At 37.5% G+C, this 22,115-nt stretch overlaps 1 protein-coding gene across 5 annotated transcripts in view; it reads right to left on the bottom strand.

The window, feature by feature from the left end:
- Positions 1–427: 427 nt before the first annotated feature.
- Positions 428–22,115, bottom strand: part of FBXW7 (F-box and WD repeat domain containing 7) — a 167,680-nt gene continuing 145,992 nt past the window's right edge. For 4 of the 5 annotated variants that reach the window (XM_040555390.1, XM_040555389.1, XM_040555391.1 and 1 more), the window contains 8 exons: positions 20,673–20,807; positions 16,094–16,217; positions 13,992–14,128; positions 12,252–12,365; positions 9,028–9,209; positions 7,727–7,952; positions 3,452–3,662; positions 428–2,478 (listed from right to left, as the gene is read on the bottom strand). In XM_040555390.1, the coding sequence (XP_040411324.1) occupies positions 2,210–2,478; positions 3,452–3,662; positions 7,727–7,952; positions 9,028–9,209; positions 12,252–12,365; positions 13,992–14,128; positions 16,094–16,217; positions 20,673–20,807 (1,398 nt within the window). In that variant the 3' untranslated portion in view covers positions 428–2,209. Of the gene's footprint in view, positions 2,479–3,451; positions 3,663–7,726; positions 7,953–9,027; positions 9,210–12,251; positions 12,366–13,991; positions 14,388–16,093; positions 16,218–20,672; positions 20,808–22,115 lie in introns of those variants that run through there. The other variant, XM_040555393.1, reaches the window with a different exon arrangement.

Here is a 22,115-nt window from a genome sequence, read left to right as displayed (position 1 = left end):
TTTTAGTTGCATTTATGGATGTACTCTCCGCTGTTAAGACTGCAATCAATTGATTGAAATCCATAAATAATAAACGTCAAGTTTCAATTTAAGATGCAGTAACAAGATGATATTGGGAGAAGTTTTTATGTACTTCAGATGCTTTTTATAGCTGACTCCCTCCAGAGTCAAATCCTGACACGTTCCTAGTGCTAGGAAGCTAATGGCTTTACCGCATGTTTGTTGAAGGCCGTGTGACAAATCCTATACAGCAACTGAAGGAGAGGACGCTCATGCACCTGTTTGTGGAAGTGTTACATAAAAAGTCCCGAGACATATTTTAGCATCTACCAGTAAGCTGAGCAACTTGACCTGCTTTAGGCTTCATAGGATATATAGTATTAAATTAACCACAAGAAATAGAAAGGAAAAAAAAAAAAAGACATACTAACATGAAAAAACACATTTTATTGCACTTAAGTTATAAGAAAATAAAATTTCTAAGTGAATCAAACCATAGACACAATCCCTTTAAAGGTTGTTTTCCTCCATCATGTCAGGTTGTTACATAACTAAAATTAACCAACTGGAATCTGATTGTTTTAAATCAGACTATAAATAAAACAAAAACAAAAAAAAAAGGAGGAAAAAAGATCGCCTAGGATACAGTGTTAAACCACTTTCACAGTTCAGCTTGAGTTGTGGCTCTTGGAGAATGAGGCAAACCATTTGACTCTTTCATTTCTCATTTTGTTTGCATGTGACATCTTTACAAAAACGTAAGTTTTTGCTCTGTCAGTTCCTCCCAGCAATAACTGTAACAGTTGTTTTTTTCTCAAATACTGTAAAACACTAAGACTGACCAGCAACTTTATTTCATTTTTGTATTTTATAATATTTTTTAAAAATTTTGTCAGTTTTTTTTTTAATGTATGTTCATTCCATTCACCACAGCCCTCACAAAGAAAAATTTCCCCACAGAACAGGCTGCAATAGCTTTGTTCTAAGGAATGTGTTTTAATTTTTGCCCAGAAAAAAGAAAATAAGCTTTGCACACACACTCAATTCTTTATTTGCAGGCAAACTTCACTCTTAATTGTCTGAAACTCTTCCACTCTCAGCCTCTTAGAGGCACAGTTGGCTCAAGTTTCAGTGGCAAAAAGTCTTTTTCTGTAACCAAACTAGAGCAAATTTGGAATTCAGTCTGGGACTAAAACGTCACAGCAGAAAAAAAAATAAAAAAAAATAATTTGCTTTTCTTTCTTTCATTTAGCAGCATAAATAAGTTTGGCCACTGGGAATACAGTACAGGGGTGGGACAACAATCCCGTAATTGAAGACCTACTTCTAGCACCAGCATTGCGAATTAAATCCATCAGAGGACTCTCAAAACCCAGGACAACTTGCCACCTCAGAGCAACTTATGCATTGAAGAGTGTAGATGGAAGCAACAGTAAATAGATTAAACAGAGGCTAATACTGTGATTGACATTGGCAATGGTTGGCAAAAAAAAAAAGGAATAAAAGAAAAAAAAGAAAAAGCTCTGATAAAACTGTACAAAACAATTCACAGTAATATTTCAGCTTTTCCACACCAGGAATGGACTCTTTCTGGTTTTGTTTTTGTTGTCATTGCAGATGCTCTCTAGTTTTTGAAAGTCAACCAGTGACTGCTCATAGAGGTTGGGAGGGACCTCTGGAGGTCGTCTGGTCCAACCCCTGCTCAGAGTGGGGCTAAGGGGGAGCGCGTTGCTCGGAGGGGCTGCCAGGACCCAGGGGGGCCCAGGGGTGCACGAGCAGGCTTGCATGTGCAGCTTCTTTCGAGATCTTTGTGGTAAAATAACCTGTTAACAAGAACTGTAACAATTTTTTTTTTCACCTCCAAATTGCTGAAGGAAGCAGTTGGAGGAAAGTAAAGAAATAATTGCACCTGGTTTCATTTCAAAAGTCGTATTTTTGCAAAGCTGCCCCGGTCGAAAGTGTAGCCTTTTTATGTGACGAGACAGCAAATGCCTCACTTATCAGTTAGAGTTCGTCATCTTTGTCTTCTCCTTCGTAGTCTGTAGGTCTTTAGGATCTGTTGCCCCAAGCCAACATCCTGCACCACCAAGGACAAGGGATTTTTTTTTCCTTTTTCTTTTTTTTCTTTTTTCTTTTTTTTTCTTTTTTTTCAGGGGGAGGGAAAGGAGAACATCGTCTACACGTTTGGACAAATTAATCTTTCTGTCCTTCACTTCATATCCACGTCAAAGTCCAACACCAGCAGCTTTGTTTCCTCAGTCCCATTTCGGCTTCCAACCGCACACACTAGCTTTGTGTTAGAAGCTCTGATCCGCCACACGACGCCTCCACTTCCCCCACTCTCCAATGTAACTAGATTTCGGATAAATTCACCCGTTTTCAAGTCCCAAAGTTTTACAGTCCCATCATCTGAGCTGGTAATTACAAAGTTCTTGTTGAACTGTAAACAGGTCACAGCACTCTGATGCTTGTTGGGACCTAGAGGAGTAAACCAGAACATTTCTGTAATTAGAACTCAAGGACAGCCAGCACTGCATCTAACATAAATACCCATTGATTTGCATACAGCTGTTTCTATCTATTAGAAGCATTAACCCTGTTTTTCTGCTTCAAAAGGTACAGAAGCCTTGCCCCGTGTTTTCGAAAAGTGAATGCAGGCATAGAAAAATTCCCCATGTTTCCTTCTTTGTAACAGTGATCTTGTTTTGTTTACAGCAGGGCAAGTATATACCTGGGAATTCGTGAAAATGAGCTTAACCATCCAGAATGAGGTGGCCACTATGACTGTATCCACGTCCCTTTGAAGTGTTATTACGGGATTACGCTATCAGTAAGTATTGATGGATATATAGATGAGACATATAAATTGTTAAAACAGCAGCCTGCTTTCCGGTGAAGCTTAATTTTCTGCTGTAGCTAGCATTGATGGATATAAGACCTTTTTAAGGGGGGGAACAAAACAATGTGTTCACGTGCATGATGCCTGAGTGGAAACTGAAATCTTTCTTATTACTGAAATAAAGAAAACATCTTCCACTCATTTCTTTTGATTTATTGCAATAGACAGTGTACTTTGCCTCCCGATCCAATTAATCCGTAGGCTTTGAAACATCCAAGTGACCCCTAAATAAGTACGCTGACTGACTGTTTTGAGATGTCATTTCCTACATACTTCTGTGGCTTATTAGGCTAATACACCCATACCAAATTTCTATCAGTCCAGACCATCTGCCTTTCGTAATAGGAAGTGATTTGAATAGATTAGATTAAATACATTTTGTTCCTCTAAATCAGAGGAAGATCATACAGCTGTCATCAGAAAAAATGATATTTAAGTTGTAAATGGTCCATGGTTGTTTCTTTGCATGTCATTTTTAGAAGTTTTGACATAGGATCTGCAGCATAGATTACTGCAGGCAGCTTGATTTACATTTAGGTAGTTTAAGCTCACCTTGCAATGTCTGTAAACATTGTCCTGTTTTAATGTCCCAGATTTTGACTGTAGAATCGGCATTCCCAGACACGAGTATATTGTCCTTGAGTTCCATTCCACTTGTTAAAGACTGGTGGCCTGTCAGTGTGTGAATGCAGTTTCCTGTCTCCACATCCCAGACTCGGATGGAGGTGTCAAGAGATCCACTCACCACATGGATACCATCAAACTACAAGAAAGGTAAATCTGTTATAAGCAATTATATCAGGATCTTACTATGCTCTATACGAAGAAGGCTATTAAGCATTTAATTCACTAAATGCAACATTAGATACTATATATGTATATATTTTGAAACTGCATTACAAAGTAAAAGTTCAGTCTACATAGAGACTGAAGTGATTGTTTGATATTAGAGCAGGTGATTTGTGGGCAGTGTAATTTCCTGTTGTAGACATGGCCTATGAGGTACTCGGTTTGAGGAGAACAACATTGAAGCATTGGTCTTTCAGATATAATACAACTCTTCTACACAGAATAGAATCTTGGCTGTACTGCAGGGTACAACAGTAGAAGGATGCCATTTTCATAGGAAAGAATTAAAAAAGCCAAACCTGCTTTTCAGAAGTCAGGGGGACTTTACGCTGGAGAAGGGCAACAACATTAATCCAGAACAAGCTATGCAAAAGCCAAAACACAGGGAAATGGAGAGAATGCGATTGAAAAATGCTGGATTTAGCCATTTTATAATAATAATTGTGTGCAGTAAGGAACTCTTCCTAGTCATTGTTGGGAAAAGTATACAGGCTAACACAGATGTCCAAATTCTTGGATTTTCTGGGCATATATATATATATATATATAAAGTAAAAATATGCAAAAACGTGAACACGTAGAGGAATCAGCTAAGAGATTAGATACTTTTGACAAAAAAGATCGGACATGTAGAGAATATAAAGGTGGAAAGTAACTAGAATGATAGTGACAATGACATAAGAGTCCAGGATTCTCAAAAAAGGAAGGAAAAAAGATCAGTAGAATAAAAACAGTGGGCTTCAAGGAGGAATACTTCAATAAATTGAGACTTCCTTCCCATGTGATTTTTATATATCTATTCTCTGAGGGGAAGAAGAGTTCAGGAGAGTTGGCACTTTCTTAAAGACACAAACTATCCTTGTGTGAAGGAAAGATAGGAAGTGTAGTAAATTACCAAGACCCACTTGGCTGAAGTACAAGGAATTGTACAAAAAGTAGAAACTAGATCAATAGGTGTGTATAAAAGAGTACACTGGGACAAAATCAGAAAGGCAGAGCACAAAACAAGATAAAACTAGCAAGAGCTGTTAAGGATGATAAAACACTATTAGGAAAAAAAAAAGAAGAAGGCCAAAAAAAATAAATAAAAAGCTCATTTATGCACAGTGGGAAGGAAGCACTAAATGAGGCCAGCTATTTAACTTTTTTTTGTTTCAGTCCTCAGCCATCTGAGTGTAGGCTAACAGCACTGACACCGGTGACAACTGAATACGAGCTTCTGCTAGAATAGGGAAAAAAGTGCATAAGACAAGTTGTTTGAAGACAATTCCAGAGACATCTGCTGCTATCTTTGAGAACTCATGGAAGATAGACAAGACTTCAGATGGCAAATACAATTTCTCTCTTTATTGAAGGAGATGATGATGGGAGATGGAGAATTCTGGATCAGTCAGCCTAACTTCAATTTCCAGAAGAAACTAACAAATAATCCGTCTGGTTGTAAGCAATGTGGTAAATAACAACAAATGTCCCTTTTTGGGAAAATGTGCTTAACCAATATTTCTTCTGTGATGGTAAAAAGCCATGTGAAGCAGCAGATGTCTTGGCTGTATTTTCATCAAGAGGGAGGCAAATTTGGTGCAGGGATACTTTCAGTTCAGAACTTTGTTTACCATGTTATTAGAAATATCAGAAAGATTTCTGGGAGTTCTGGCAATTAGTATTTTCATTAGGACTCATGTGACATTTAAAATGGTAAAACTGACCCAGCACAGAGTGTAAAAGCTGAGAGAGAATTGTGAAGATGTGAACTTGGCTTGAACACATGCAGGTACAACTGCAGCCTGGGAAAACGATGACTGGGCAGGAGCCTTTGCTACAGGTAGGGCAACGCGACACTATTTGTCCGTCCGGACTGACTGGTGTCCAGTAAAGGAGAAGAGAGAACCCAGTTAAGAGAACTCAGCTATCTGACTGCTGCTTTTCATAAAAGATCTCTTAGATCTTAGAATATCTTAAATCACTGCCTGCATACGTGGTTGAACGTGGCACTTCAGTTCAAAAGCATTTAGGGAGTGACTGGCACATGCAGACTGATTACCAGCATACACTGCATTTCTGGTAAAGAAAATATATACTATAAACAGACACTTTGGTGTCTGAAATAGACATATGCTATATAAGGCATGTAAAATAACTTTTCAATTCTAGCAAGCACTGTTACGACTTTGACTGGAATTTTGCATCCTGTTTTGGGCACCCTACTTCCCAAACAAGATGTGAACAATTTGAGTGTGGACAAAGGACCAGGAATGGTGAGTAGCCAGCACACTTTTTGGGTGGAAACACCACGGAATGTTTTTCTTTTCTAAGCTGAACTTACTCAAGGACCCTGAGAATCTGTGGATTATTTCAAAGGCAACTAAGAAAGAGATGACTAAGAAAATGCGACATGGTTTGTAGTCTTAAGTCTTAAGATCATAAGGATCTCTGGCAAATGGTAGGGGGTCCACAGAAGGGGAAATACTGAACTGTAAGAGAATCCACTACGGAGCAGGGATGGGGAAGGCAGGCTGGTTATCAGCCTAATTATTCTATTTATGGGAGTTGTATTGTTTAGGGCTATCTCAGCAGGAGCTCACCATGCAATTTGAACGAATCTTCCTCTCCCAAAACTGTAAGCACCTGTAGCCTTCTGCTCCCTAGACATTTATTTTTATAATACTAAGTTCCATTTACAGGGTATAAATACAATCAGTGTGAGTAACATTACCCAACTATTTGATCCATTATTAGTACAGTATCAGAGCAAGACATGAATATTCATCAGCCAGAACAAGAACCACTAGTGAACATAAGGCAGAACAACATACACTATTCCTCAATTGTACCAGATGAAATAAAACTGTAATATTTTTAAGAGATACAGCATTTTTAACTTGTTTGCTGCTCGATACAAGAACACTCCTCAGCATATAAATGTAAGGGAAGGGCTGGAGATATCTGATAAATTTTACTACATATTTTTCAGAAGAAAATCAATTAGGCATCTTGTTCACATTTAATCTATTATGGTGAGAAAAACCTTATGATGAAAGAATTTAGGAAAAACGTCTCTAGCACAGAGCTTCACTTTCTGTGCCATAATCCAGACTAGTTACATACCGAATGCTACTTCCTGGTTGTAAACTGTAATTGTTAATTTCTTTTTCAAGTTCTGACAGATTGTGGTGAGAACAGGCACAAGCATGAAATTAATTTCTTTCTCCTTTACGTGCCTGGAAGTGATGCTTTGACTTTATGAATGAACAAGATCATCTCTTGGATTAGTAAAGGTAAGAAGAGTCTACGCGAGGTCTATGTATGTCTTTGCCAGCATAGGGCTGGTGAAAAGTCAGGTGACAGGTAAGCAATAAAACCATGCCATAAAGTAATACCAATAATAACCTGCATCTACAGTAACATGTCTCTGCTGACAAAGTCTCACAACTGTAAGCCTCTTACTCTGAGAAAAGGAAGCAGAAGACTGGAGATTTACGTCAGGGCATTCAAATTTTACGTTTAGCCTTCCTGTGAATTACAGCTTGGAACTAGAAGATGTGACTACAAAATAAGGATAAACAGATTTGTATAATTCAGAACACTAATCCAATGAGGTTTCTGGCACGTTTTCAAATACTGTATTATCTGATTTATTTAAATAGTAACATTAGAACTTCTTTTAGGGAAACCGATAACAAAGCTCCAAAATACATGGAGGAAAAAAAAAACAAAAACTGCAAAACTACTTAACTTGCTGGGACAGAGATTTGGGCTTCGTTGTGTTGGGTGCTTTAAAAATGCTCCTCTAAAAAAAATTCACTCTCTAAATTAAGATAATATATAACTATTAAAAATGGGAGACTATCACAGATGATCCTATATTCCTGTGGCCTGTACAGTTCTGGAGTAGGTACTCACAATTTAATAAACAAGATGAAATACACTGACTTTAAATGCTACTTAAGGAAACCAAAGCAGCAGATGCAAATCACTTACCTGTAATGAATAGACTCTGTTAGTATGCCCTTGCAGCGTGTGCAGACAGGTCTCTGTCTCTGGATCCCACACTTTGACCATAAAATCATATGCACCACTTACAACCCTTCTGCCATCATATTGAACGCACCGAACTGCAGCTACGTGGCCCATCAGAACATGTAAACACTGGCCCGTCTCTATGTCCCAAACTCTCAGTGTAGCGTCTCGAGAACCACTCACCACTCTGGAGGAACAAGAAAACCCCTCCTATACTTAGCATCGGAAATAAAAGCATTAAAACAATTAGATTTGGCTACAGATCAGTTATAAGTTATAATTTGGGACACTAGATAGCATTTGTCCACTAGCTACCAAGACCTGGTTTGGTATGACATTTCATTAGGGTTGCAAATGGACTTGAGTGTTTTTCTTCCTTGCTTTACTCACCTCTCCAGGATATATTTGACATAATTAGCAATCAGTATTTAAAAAGCACTTCATTCCTGAACAGCAAAATAATGCCATGAGAAACTGTGGACTATTGTGTCCACCCATGAAAGCTTATGAATATGTTGAGTTCAAGTTAGTGCTTTGAGCATCCAGTTTTAATGACTGAGTTAACTAATTGTAACAATGAAACAAAGAAGATCTTTAAAAGTTATACTTTACTGAAAGAACTGTTATTCTGCTTTATTTTTTTCAGTTTATACTTTTAAGAGCGTTTTCAGGCAAGAACAGAAATGAAAAGGAATTAATATTAAAGGAACAGGTAAAGGAAAACCTCATCGTTCTTCAAAAAAAGAAGAAATACAACCAATGGGCACTCTGTCAACTACTCCATGCCACAGCCAAGTAAGGGAGCTCTGCCAATGTTCCTTGAATCAAGACATGACATACTACTGCAGAAATTATGATGCAATCAGTTAAAATCTTAATAAAATACTGCACCAACAATACTTAAAAAGTCATTCTGCAAAATGAGTAAAAGTTTTTAACCTTTACAAAAAGCTAAGAAGAAATTGTTCACAGTGTGGGAGACTGGATCACAGCATAACAGAATTAGTTTTGAAATAAGGTAAAATGTGACTTTATAAAGTCCATGACTCTTAATTTTCTGTTCTTTAATTAGCACTCTTATGCTCTTGCTTCTATTAATCATCTCCTCCCTTGTGTTGATTTATGTAGCTTAGTTTGGATGCTTTGCCTGTTTTCTATTTCACTCAGTGTTTGATTAGGCACCCAAGTTTAACAAGCATTTTCTGTAAACACGGCATAAATTACAAGCCAAACCGTGGCTGTCACTTTAGGCAAAGACTTACCTTTTCTCATGGAGATGCATGCAACGCACCGTGGAGGTGTGGCCGTACAAGGTGTGTATGCATTCTCCGGTCTCAGCGTTCCAGACTTTCAAAGTTCGGTCTGTAGATCCACTGATGATGATATTGTCCCTCATCTGTGATGACCAGACTCCGCCTGTGTGTCCAACTAGTGTTCTCAAACACTGAAAATAAATGGGTGGCTCAGTTACTGTTTTGACAGAGTTGAAGGGAAATTTAAGAAATGTAATCAAGGAGATAACATTGTCTCTCGTAGCAAAAGCCAGAAGACTCCTGGAGACTTCTCTGTGCTTGAACTAAAAATTCCACCTGTTAGAAAATGCTCATCAAATTTCTCTCTCTCTTGTTGGTACTTTGACTATAAGGAATATTCCCTATAATCTTGCTTTGATAAAGTAAACTGTCTTTCCAAATTTCTCAATACAGGATGTGTTTTGTGGCCCTAAGTCTTTTTCTCAGTATTTTTCTGAGTCACTGAAGGTTTTCCAGTATGTTTCTGAAGCATATGTGTTAGAACTGGAGAGAGCATTCACTTAGTAGTTCTACCACCAACCTATAAGCCATATACTCCTATTTTATTTTTCTGTTTGTTTTTCCCTGAAACATCACAGTCTATAAGCTGCAGCTACAGCATCAATACTGTAAAACCGTGTTTCAAACCTTTCTCAGACTTTACCATTGCCCAGGAGAGAATCCCCCATTACACACACGTGGCCTACCTTCTTTGATCCTAGCTGTATGACATGATTTTTCACCATGTAGAAACAGCGTTTGCTCACACCTACTTGTATAAAACCTCACCCACTCTGGATCAGCGGCTTGCCTCTGTCTCTCAGTCTGTATTCCTGTAAGTAATGACTGTATATGGCTTTCTCATCAAGCAGCAGTAAAGTGCCAATTAGTACAGACAAGAACAGATCCTTGCAAGACCCTTCTAGAAAGACACTCCGTAAAGATTCTGCATTTACATTAACAACATGATCTCTCTAATTACCCACATTCTAACCCATTTAAATATGTGCCATGTTGATTTTCGCACTGCTCTATTTTCTTCCCCTGTGTCGTGGGATACAGTCTTGCAGTGCACACGGCCATCTATTTCAGCGCTATTATTTTTATCAGTCAAACCCATATCTGCAGGAGAAAAGAGGTCAAGACTGTTTGATGATCTCTTTTTCTGTAATCTAATGCTAAGTGGCATTAATTTCCATGGCCTTCCTCTAACTGTTAGTTGACTCCTCTTCACATAGTCCAATATTTTTTATCTGAGATCATGTATCCTAAATACACAGTCTTTAGTTTACTCCATATAAATAATGACATATCTTAGCTTTCTTCTCCTTTTGAAGAAACACAAGTAACTTTAGAAACAAATCAGAAAATACAGGCTATCTAGATCAGCTGTAATAAAGTAAGCCCTAACTTTGGTAGTTGTTGTTTAACAACCTTTCAAGTTTCTGCTGAAATAAAGTGTTCTATCATCACTGCACGTTGTATTTCCATCATGTGACTTTTCTCCAAAAATACTTTTTCTGCATCAGTGACCAATAGTACACTAATTTCTGTTGGTAATATCCTGTTCCTTCTAACAAACATACTTGAAAATTCCTTGCTTTTCTGCTGTACATAGATTTCCAGTTCTTTAATATCTTTTACCAGTATTCTACAATTCCTGGCTTCTAGCTTAATTCACTGCTAGCAAATCCATCTTCCTCAGTTCATAGCTTCTCTTCACTTTTACAGCTCCAAAACATTTTTTTTTCTAATTTCAACTAATTTGTTCATATTTTAAGAAATCATCCTTCTAAAGCAGTAAGAACACAGAACCCTTATTTTGGGCTTTACATCTGTCAAGGGGATTATTTAGTCATGTTCATTTGCACAAACCAACCTTCAGGGTTCCTGTTATTAATTCTTCAGTCTCAGTAAGCATAAGGGCTAATACAGCAGTCTTCCGTCTTTCACATACAATACTTAGCTCTCTTTAAGGATGGAGGTAAATAGTCACACTAGGATTTGTAATTACTGTCAAAAAAATTACTGAACGTGAATTGATAAGTCATGCTAGTATGATCAACTTTATATATTTAAAAGAACATTTTGCTTTTGAGAGGGTGATATATAGAAAGCAAGTATTTTTCACCTGAGCTTAGCCTGCCCTTTTCAATTAAAAAATGAAAAATTTAATATGGGTTCCTTCATTAAACAGCTTGTTGTAGGGAAGTCAGTAGAGGCAGGGCGAAGCTGCCCATTGCTTTTAATTTTATTCTTCCCCACAGTAGTATTTACAATCCTATTGAGGAATTTCTAGGCATGCAAAGACAAATGCTTTACACATTCAGCTTAAATGTTGTAAGTGGATACCTTTTACATCTTAAACATGTTATCCTCAAAAGCTGTCCTGGTGTTCAAATAACTGTATCATTAAAACAAAACAAAGGATACATGACACCAGTTTAGAAGGAAAAACTACTATTTCCCTGAGGTCATTTCTGTATCTATATAGAGCATGGACAGTCACCTTAAAACAAAAGCTGTGTGCTGAGTAGCTGTGATGTTCTAACATGAGTGAAATGTTCAGTACTGTCTTTTTGATTGCACATATTGTTTTGCTTCTCTAAGCCAAAATTAAATTATTGAAGCTTATTAAATTCCTGCCTGAGCTGGATCTAATTTAACAGGAAATATTTAAACCTAAAGCAAGTTACATTTTTTTTTTCTGGCTCAGCAATATAGTAGCTTAGAACGAAAAACAAACTGTATTTGAAAACAGAGCCAGTAAAATCAACACACCATTTCAATAACTTAGAAACAACAGAAAGAATGATAGAAGACAAGTAAGATCTAGAAGGGTAAAAGCAGGCTAAATTAAGCTTTAAGGGAGATAAAGCAACATATCTGTCCAAAATCTTTAGAATCCATGTCACAAATGACTCCACAAGAATAGAAGAATTGCCAAGAGAACAAGGATATATGCCAACAGTAACATGAGCAGCATTGTAATTTCACATCAAGGTGACTTTTTTGAACTAGATTAGATTCTGTGTAGGAAAAGATGACTAAGTGTTTACCAGTATTTTTTCTGAATCTTGCGCCAGACAAACTAAAGACCACACTGGGCATGGTCTGATAAAACCGTGGTAGCTGGTAAACTATGGCTCTTACTAGCTCTTTTCCTAAGCAATTCAGCAACATACTCAACTTACCTTGCCGGTAACTGCTGACCACACTTTTAATGTGTTGTCATCAGAGCCACTCACTATTCGGTTACCGCAGAACTGAAGGCATGTGATGACGTGATCATCATGACCTTTGAGCACCTGACAATAAAGAACATGAAAATGTACACTCACGATTTAACCCAGGAGATCAGAGTTAGCAGGGGAAACAAAGTGCTATTCTGATTCATAAATTATAAAATGGTAGAGTAACTTCAAAAATAATATGGCTCCTTAATCCTGTGTGTCAAGTCTAATTTACTGCCAGCTGAGACCAAAGAAGGTATTTTCCTTCCTCCATGGAGTAATATTGCATTGCTTGTCAAGCATACCACAGTTACTTTAAACTTCCTACAAGTACCAGGATAAATCAGTAATAAAAGTAGGATAAATTAGTAGCTGGACATTGCTTAATTCCTCTGCAGTTACTCCATTGCATATTCATAATCATTATTTTTTATTTTTTTTTCCCCCTCAGACTTTTATATTTTAAGAGTCGTTTCAATCTTGAACAAAAAGCAGGGCATTGTATTATTTGCTGCATATTTGTATTTCTATGGTCAAGGCTGACCATGTCTATTTTCCCCTTATCACTGTAATCTGTTAAATGCCAGGCAGCACCACAGTAAGAAACTATAAACAGTAAATTAAATTAAATACAAGAAAAAGCGAGCATTTAAAGTGCTGGAAATGTAGATTGGAATGTAACTCCACAGATGTAGGATTTTTGATACTTGATTTGGGAAAAACTCCCATGTATTTTACTGCAATACAGTAAAAGAATAGTTACCAGAACACACAGAATGAGGAATGCTTTTATTCAAGATATCTGAGCACTCTTCAAGATGTTCATCAAAATGAAATGGGCATTTGGCTAATGCCTGAGGCTGTAATTTTAATAATAATTCCAAGATAACTTGATGTGGCGTATCAAGGCAAGAAATACAGAGCCATTGCCAGAGATGTACATAAGTCACGGCCAAATAAACAGCAGGATATATCCATAGGGTTTTCACAGGAATTTTTTTGTTCTTACTGTTTCGTTGTACAGGAATCAAGAAAACGGGGAAATTGTCTAAAAGGATATATGTTTTTTCTTCATGTTTTTGACTGCTAGTTCAACATGGGTTTGATTAGACAGTTGCTAATTTATTTTTAAAAATGTTGTAGGTATTGCTTCATATCTTTGTATTGGAAAAGACTTAATGAGACTATGAAATCAATATTGCTAAATACGTTAATATTTTAAAAAACACGATCTTCATATGGAACACAGTTACTGCCTTGTGTTGCTCAATTTATAAGAATATCTATTAAACTAAGCATGAAATGGTCATAGACTGGTTGTGGAATGTTTTTGTGTAGGTACATCGCCCAGCTCTACAACTATGCATGTTTGTATGTTTAATTTTAAACAAAAGTATTCCCAATCAAGACTCTGAGATTATCTCCCTCACAAAGACTGGCACAGGCATTTACCGAATTCTGCAGTTTTTTTTTAAACCAGCAGTGCACCGATTTCGTTATATGAAGCATCCCATTTTGATTTCCTAACATGGTGCTCAGAAATTAATGTAAAAACATGGTAAGCTAAAATACAAATTATTTCCTTTTTGTAAAATACACTGTTTTTTGTGCACGGCTAGTCTGGCTTGTCTGAAGAAAAAAAAATAACTGGAGCTGACCTTGCTTTGTTCATGGCACCATGTCCACAGCTCAGAAACTTACCTTAGGCGATTTAAGTTCTCCTCGCCGCCAGTTGGTATCAATTCTGTGTTGTCTAATATACGCGCTTTTCCATGGACTATGTATAAAGCCTGGTTTTATTACTTTCCTCCTTTTGATATGTAATGGTTCATCAATCCCTAAAATGGATTAAAATAAAAAATTAAAAAACAGAAGGGGAGGGGGGGAAGAGGGAGTGATGAGTCCAACCCCAATAAAACAACTCCTCTCCCTCCCAAACCTTACAGTGAACTCTGAAATTAAATACTGCATCGACATAACAACCTCCTGCCAGAGGGTTCTGCTCATCTTCTCCATGCCAGTATTTGCATTTTGTCAGTGACACCACCCTGCTCCTGATACTACATCTTTCCTGGTCTTCCAAGCACAATCATTACGGTAATCATGTGGCTGAAAATGCTCTTGTTCATTACTCCTTCCTAGCAATCTACTGCCTTGTTTTTGGATCCCTTTTTCTTTACATTGAGGAAATGTAGTAGAATATTGCCTTTTTCAAATAAGTATCAGCCAGCAAACTCCACAACCGCTCATACGCTCATTTCAAAGCCATTCGAAAAGCAATTCTTTCTTTGTGTGCACCTCCTCTCTGGTCATGCATCTTTGTTACCTTTAAGTTCACTGTGATTCTTGATATTAGTGCTCTCCTAATTTATTTTATTTTCTTTCAAAAAGCTACGCCCTTGCCTGGCTTCAATTTATGTACAGTTGTGCCCTGGCTTAATTGGTACTTAGGAGGTAGTGCTTTGTTTCATCCTTGCTACTATAGGTTGTTTTTTTTTTGTTTTGTTTTTTTTTTTTTTTTCCAATTCTCTTTCTCACCCATCCATCTTTTCTACACAGCTTCTCTCTCCACTGCATCTCATTACTAGCCTGAGTCTTGTCTGTTGCCACTACGTGGATTTCATCCTGCTTTTAGCCCCTTTTCTAGTGTTTCTATCTGCAAGTCTTGAATTAACTGTGCCTTCATATTACTGAGCTCCTCACTAAGTCTGAACAGGCTAAAATACTGTTTTGTCAGTACTCTCATGCCTAGCCATATTCTTACTTATTTGTACATATTTTTACTTATTTATTTTTTACTTCTCAGGCTCACAGATGCAGACTCATGCCTCTCAACATTTTCCTTTTTTCTCATTCTGTCCTCTTAATGCATTTTTCACTGAAATTGGTAAGAGGAGAATCTTAAGATTTACGAGGTTAGACACCTGATTTCCATTGCAGAAGAACAACTCATTAATTTAGGGAGCCTTTAAAAATACCCAGCTACATTCATTCTGTCATCATTTTTAAAGCCCTTGCATAGACCTCTCACGAGTTCTTCTCTCAGGACTCTGAGGCAGACTGGATGGTACCTGTGTTTGCCCATGGCCAGTAAGGACACTGCTCTGAGGTCAAAGGCATGTGCTCTGCCTCCAGAAACTGACTCCTTGTTCATGTATTTCTGCTTAGAAATAAAAGTTTACCATTTTTTTTGTTGTTTTCAAATAGGAGGTTGTTTCCCTGGAAGCTTTTTATTGTCCGTTCATATTGCTGCTGAACCACCATATCTTCTTGAGTTGGCATGAGCTGTCCAATCTGCATGGCTTATGGGACTGTGTCCCCTTCTCTGAGCAACCAAGTTACCATCTTCCTTCCCTACCCTATGAAATTTCTCTGTTAATTTTCCTACAACTGACATGAAATTACAGTGCCCATTCTACCTCAACCTCTGCAGTTCTTCCTGCATGTTATTTACAAACTGCAAGACTGTGCACCTATTGTTTTTCCATCTCAGCTCGTATTTGCTTTGGTTCTACTTTGAATAAAACCAGTCCTGACAACGTGAAAATAACAGTATTTTAAAAACATACCCCTAGTATACACCCTTATGAATAGGATGTTCAAACTTAAGTCTAGTTTCATTGCTAGTAGTCCACAGGTTATTTCTGCTTCCTACTTCCGACACAGATATGCACCACGTAGCTCAAAGCGGTAAATTTAAACTCACCCGAATTTCCTTTGTAAAACTTTAAGCTTATTATGTAAATGAACTGCACTTTTTATGGCAGCAACACCGTTACATTCATCTTTTTGCTCAGCCTTACCCTCCTCTTTGCATTTCTCTCTCCAGAGAAGATTATCTTCAGCCAGAATCCTCCAGTAACGGCATGTCTGGGCTGCCTGCAGAAGGTCCCTGGGTTCCAGGAATGACAGCACATACAGTGCCAGCTGTGACAAAAAGGGAGCATATTTTCTGAATTGCTTTTGAAAGGAAAAGGGAAGTAACTCAAAGTATTATCACACAACAGAGGCTGAAATACGGAAAATTGAAACAATAAATTATTAAATGTTCTCAGAAACTTAACAGAGCTACAGTTTGTTCCAGTGGGCACATGAAAAGTATAGCAATCATCTTAGATAACTAAATCCATACAGATCACATCAAAAATGTATATTATTTGCAAAAGAATAGATGTCAGCTGAAATCACTGGCTATTATGCTTTTTTTAAATGTCATCCATATTACCACGAACCATTACCAGCTGTACCAAAATAATCATGTCTCCAATATTTTATCTAATAAATGTACCAGAAGTTTTTAACCAGAAAATACAACGCTGCGTGACCAAATGAGGAATGCTGTGATGAATAACATCATGCAGGAAGCTCGAATATAGAAAACATAAATGCTATTTGTACTCAAGTTCAAAAGTACTCTGCAGCTGCAGAAGCCATACATATTGCTCAATTTCTGATTAGAATGCAAACATACAGTGATGTTACAGGGAGTTTTATGGACCTGGATGCAGAGGGCCTGAAATACATAACTTTGCTATTGCACATAGTATATGTTACCAAAAAAAAAACTGTGGGAAATCCCAGTAAGCAGCATAAGACAAACCGAAGTTGAACTTTTCTGTGTGACAACATTAAATGTTACTGGGAGCATTCAGACCCCAGCTGACTGAGCTAAGCCATATAATGACCATTATAAAAGCCCCAAATCTCCAGAAATACCTTCAGATGTGTTGGAGTCTTAAACAGGGACTGAGGCATCTAAAACACAATCCAAAATACAGGGACTGAGATCCTTAAGGGTATCATGGATGACTACAGCTTTTCTACTGAACAGCAACAATGTATTTCCCCAGTCATTGAGAATAAAAACATAAGAGGCAGCAAAGTGGCTGCCATGGCTTAAAACTCAAGAGAAAACACTGCTGATAAAAAGTGATGCACAACAACTACTTACATTTAGAAATAGTGGGGTCTTTGTCAGTACTAGGATGCAAAAGTTATCAGGGAAATCATATCATCCACGTTAACTGCTGCTTGACGTATCTTTTTGTGCTTACAATTTTTGTATTTAATTCTTAACTGGAGTTGTGTTGTGTATAAATAGAATCTGCCCTTTAAAGAAGCATAGACTGAAATTCAGTAAGGAAGTCATAAGCATAGGCCATTGACCTCAGAAGATTTTTGACCTTATTACGTGCGAAACGTTTGCTTTTAGTAATGTAGCCCCATCAGTGACTGAGCAGGAAATAAAAATTCAATATGCCAGGACTGTTTGCATTTTGATTGCACTTACACGCCTTGTTTTCAAGTCATCACCTGCAGCCCACAGCGAGCATGCAGGACTCCACATTTGCAGAATCTGCTCCCTAACTTGCACATTAGTTCCCATATGCATCCCAGGCCATACAGCTGCAGAACAGTCATTCTGTCCCTACTCAATTATGGAGTCAGAATTTAGGCTTTGCTGAAAGGCTCTCTGATACAAGAGCAGCAACTGTACCCGTCCTTTTAGACTTTCTGACTTAATTCCTGATATGTAAAAATATTTAAGAAACTGTTTCCTAACAGACTCAGATAGATGGTCTCACACACAGCAAGACTCAAAGCATGGAACAGAGCCTTTCCATTTTTGCTGGATGTTCCTTAACTGACAGAAGAGTTTGTTTAAATATCACTTGTCCTATCTATACAGGTATGAATGTTTGCTAAAGTAGCGTTAATTAAAATCTGTGAGCTGACTGATTTTTAATACAGGTTACATATGGGTGACATTTATTTTAGACTATATTTGGCTAAGTAGTCATCAAGGGTCAACACAACTCACAGTTGACTTTAGGATGAGCAGCACACAAAAGATGAAGGCCCTCTGTCGCTGTTCATGGGCCTAGTTGTAAGAAGGCTTCAGGTAGCAAAGATTGACCTTTGACTCAGCTGTACCTAGGCCTACTCCCCTTTGCAGTGTTAATAATACCCAATGATAAGCTGCCTCTCACTTTCTCTTCCACTCATACCATGGCACCAACAAGATTTTGGCAGATTTCAACAACACTCCTAATCTGTTGATTTCCAGACCTGGTTTTCACAAACAAGTAATTTCAATAATTATTTCTAATTGCTCCGTAAGAAAACAAGTATTATTTCAGATTAATTGTTTGAATGCAGGTTTCCTCAGGAGGAAAGCAAACATTTTCTTGGTTATTCAGGTATTAAGTTACTGTCTCTCTATTACTGAAAGCATTTTGGAAGAAGCAGCCTCCTGCTCGAATGTGCTTCCTGTCCTGGTTAGGTAATAAAATCCCCGCATTGCGTACCACAACACGACGTGGGAGATACCTCGAGACGTTAATGCAGAGTGACAACTCAAGAGAGCGTGCGTTCACAGGATGCTGGCTTTGGTAGGGAAGCCGGCTTACAGAATTACTGACCCTACCAAATTATTCTTGCTACCCCCACTTACTCCTCACCCCCTGCTGAAACCAGCATGAGTGGCAGGGGACAGAAGAGATCTGGGTTAATGATCTTCAAAATGGAGAAGAGATGGAGTTAGCTTGATTTGTTTTGTTTTGTTTTGTTAACTCAGTTAATTTTGGTGACAGTGACTGGGGGCTACGAAGCAAAAATGATTTAAGCCAGCTTCCATGGCCAAGCCAGCCTTTCATGAAACTAAGCACTTGACTATTCTGGTTTCAAGAGGCAAGAACAACCACTAAAAATAAATAAAATTAAACACACGTATCTTACGGTGGAGTTAAGGAACAGATAAGAGATAAGAAATATTTTACAGCTAAATAGCAAACCCTTGTTGTGAAGAAATTGCTAAAACTGAATAACAACATGATCATTAGTTACAATGCAACTGCATCACTGGTTGTACTTGAGTTAGTTTTGGCACTAAGTCAGGCAAAGAAAGCTAACGCAGCTGTGAGTTACTGCTATTGATTATTAAGATTTTTGATTTAATAGGAAGTGCAGAAGTGACAAAATATCTTCTGTTTCCCCAAAATCTAGATAGAGTCTTTCTTCCTCTGCCTCTGAACTAAGGCTGCCTTGGGCAGCTTCTTTATGAACGTGGCAACAGCCCAGAGATCTTCTAGACCCTTCTCCTCCCCCAGCATCCCCTACATAACATGAAGGCTACCACACAGAGCGCTTCTGTAAATACTTACGTCATGTGTACTAAGTCAACATTTACTGCATAAACTACTTCCGAGCCTTACAAATGCTAACCAGCAAAACCCAAGGGAAGGTTGTGACATTTCCTAATCCACAAAGATATGATAGTAGATAAACGGGAAGAAGGGTCATGTACATCTCAGTATTTCAAAAATAGAACATACACCAGAAAGAATGTTGAGAAATGGAGATGCAGAACAGCCTCCACAGTAAGTAAGGGCATATTAAACATAGCAACCAAATCCCAGCACCGGAGTATCTACTAAGAACTTGCTTTTAAATGCGTTGGTAAATGAAGACTTCCAAATACCAGCCCTCATGGTAAAATTTCACGTGGCAAACCCAACAGGTAGGTCTGGCAAAAAAAAAAAAAAGCACTGCCTCCTCACTCCAGACAACAAAACAAATTCCCATTTGCTAAAATCAGTTGGGGCGAGAAATATCATTTCTAAGTGAAATGAAATGCATTCATTTAACGATTGTAGCAAACTGGGTTTATAATCCTTCATGTCTAATCCCATGTTCTAGTTGTGAGGACATCAGGAATTACTCTTCTGTGGATGACATTTACTTACACATGCTGCAAAGCACACACTCAAATCTAAGTCTTAGCTTCTCCTTAACCTGATACAATATGATCAGATTTGCCGTAAAGGATTTACTGCAGGATATCTAGTTAATTAGGGCTTGCCTTTATCCTTAGCAATAAGGGCTTTTCTGGGTTTACTTTGGTTGTTTTTTTCAGTACAAACTTTAGGGTTTAGTTTGTTTAAAATAAATTCAAAACTAATATTCACCAAAAAAATATTACTTAAAGCATTAAACGACAGTGCTTATCCTTACAGAATAATGTGCAGAGAGGCCTTACACCTGGAGGAAATGTGCGTGTGCATTCTATATAAAAGAACTAGTTCTCAAAACAAAAATACAGCCACCAGCCCAATTAAGATACAGAGATATTTGTAAAGCTATGGGGACTTTGTTTAACGGAGCCATCCATATTTCCAGGTATCTAAATGCCTATCAAAACATAAAGGTATGTTAACGTGAAACGACAGTTACTATGGTATGGCAGTGTATCAACTTACGGACCTTTTTAACATCAGTTTACTTCATTATGTTGGCAAAAATGAACGCCACAATTAGCATGGAAGTATTTAAAAGGTAGCAGATGATGCACTGCCCAGTACTGTATTACCCTGTATTTCTCACCTCTTTTGGGAGCAAGGAAATGAAGTCTCTTTGAAACTGGGGCTCTATCACTTGCATCATGTGTTTTACTTGTGTTGGTTCACAACTGTCAATAAGTTCATCTAAAGCAAGTAATTTCTCTGGTCCACTCCAGCTCTGCAAGAAAATAAATAATAAAAAAAAAAAGAAACATTAAGCGTAGTTTATATTAGTAAGTGCCATTGCTTTTTCGAAAAAAAAAAAAAGACAAGTTAAGTTTCTTTGCTGACCTATATACAAGCATATAAAAAGCCAGCAAGATAAATGCTCATGTAAATTACACAAAAATGAGAAGTTAATCAACACAAAATATTCCAAATTACTACATTGATTCTTAAGCTAAGAAAGAATTTGTTATACACACACATACAGATTAGCAATTAAATAGATAATAATATTTAATAATAATAATTAAAATAATTAAGCTTCTTTTGAAGTTGATGAAATCTATGCACATATTACTGACAATGAAGGGGTTGCAACAGAACGCGCGCTCTCTCTTTCTCCATTTTACGTTCAAGTGAGATGACAACTTTTAACCTTAGTGTTTCATCTGATAGACCAAAAATTTTCAGTGGAATGAGAGGAAAGGAAAGAAAAGAAACTTTTTCTAGAAATACGTTGGCTTACTGCCTGCTTATTACTGTGGTGTGTCCCTAAGTGACAATGATGTATTTCAGGATCCTGGCTATAAACCTACGTGTGTTTGTAGGTATCAATTTATACTTGAATAAACAGGGAATTTTGACTGGAAATTTTCTTACTTCACATTTTTACTAATGGGCATCATAAAATTTGAAGATTTTAATAAGGCACTCGTCTGAGAGCATAGCAGATTAGTAGCACCATTTGTAGAAAAAAATTAGAAACTGAGTACACTGCACATCTGAAAAGCACGTCTTAAACCCATCTGTGCTCATCAAAGAGTTTAGATTTGTTACATGAAAACAATTTAAAGAAAAAATAATTTCTACTGGAAAAAAAAAACACAACAGCCATTGCTAACTGATTTAGCAACAGAATTAGAGCATGAATAAAGCCTTAGAGAGGAGAGAAAATGAGACATCACAGTTTTTGAGAGCAAATTCACATCCACATTCTTCAATGTCTTCCAGAGTGACATTTACAAGTAAATTAGCACATACAAATTATATTACAGTTATGGTGAGAGGCTAAGAGAAATTAAATTTAAAAAAAAGGCAAGATACCTTAGAATTAAGATCTCTGTACTAATCTGCCATGTATCTAAGGACCTTTACTGCTTATGCTGTACATTCCTGTCCTCTGGATGTGAGCCTGACCATTAACTCAGGTCTCTGCAACACTACAACATGGGCAATTCTGTCAAGTTTCTGAACAACAACAAGGCAAGGTAAGGAGAAGGGGGGATTTCTGAAGGAAAAGCAGATAAATATCCTGCTCTAC

Source organism: Cygnus olor, chromosome 4 (assembly GCF_009769625.2).
Source record: "Cygnus olor isolate bCygOlo1 chromosome 4, bCygOlo1.pri.v2, whole genome shotgun sequence".
In the NCBI taxonomy this organism is placed as follows: Eukaryota; Metazoa; Chordata; class Aves; order Anseriformes; family Anatidae; genus Cygnus; species Cygnus olor.
Note: the sequence above shows the minus strand (reverse complement) of the source record. Positions and strands in the feature narration are given on the sequence as shown.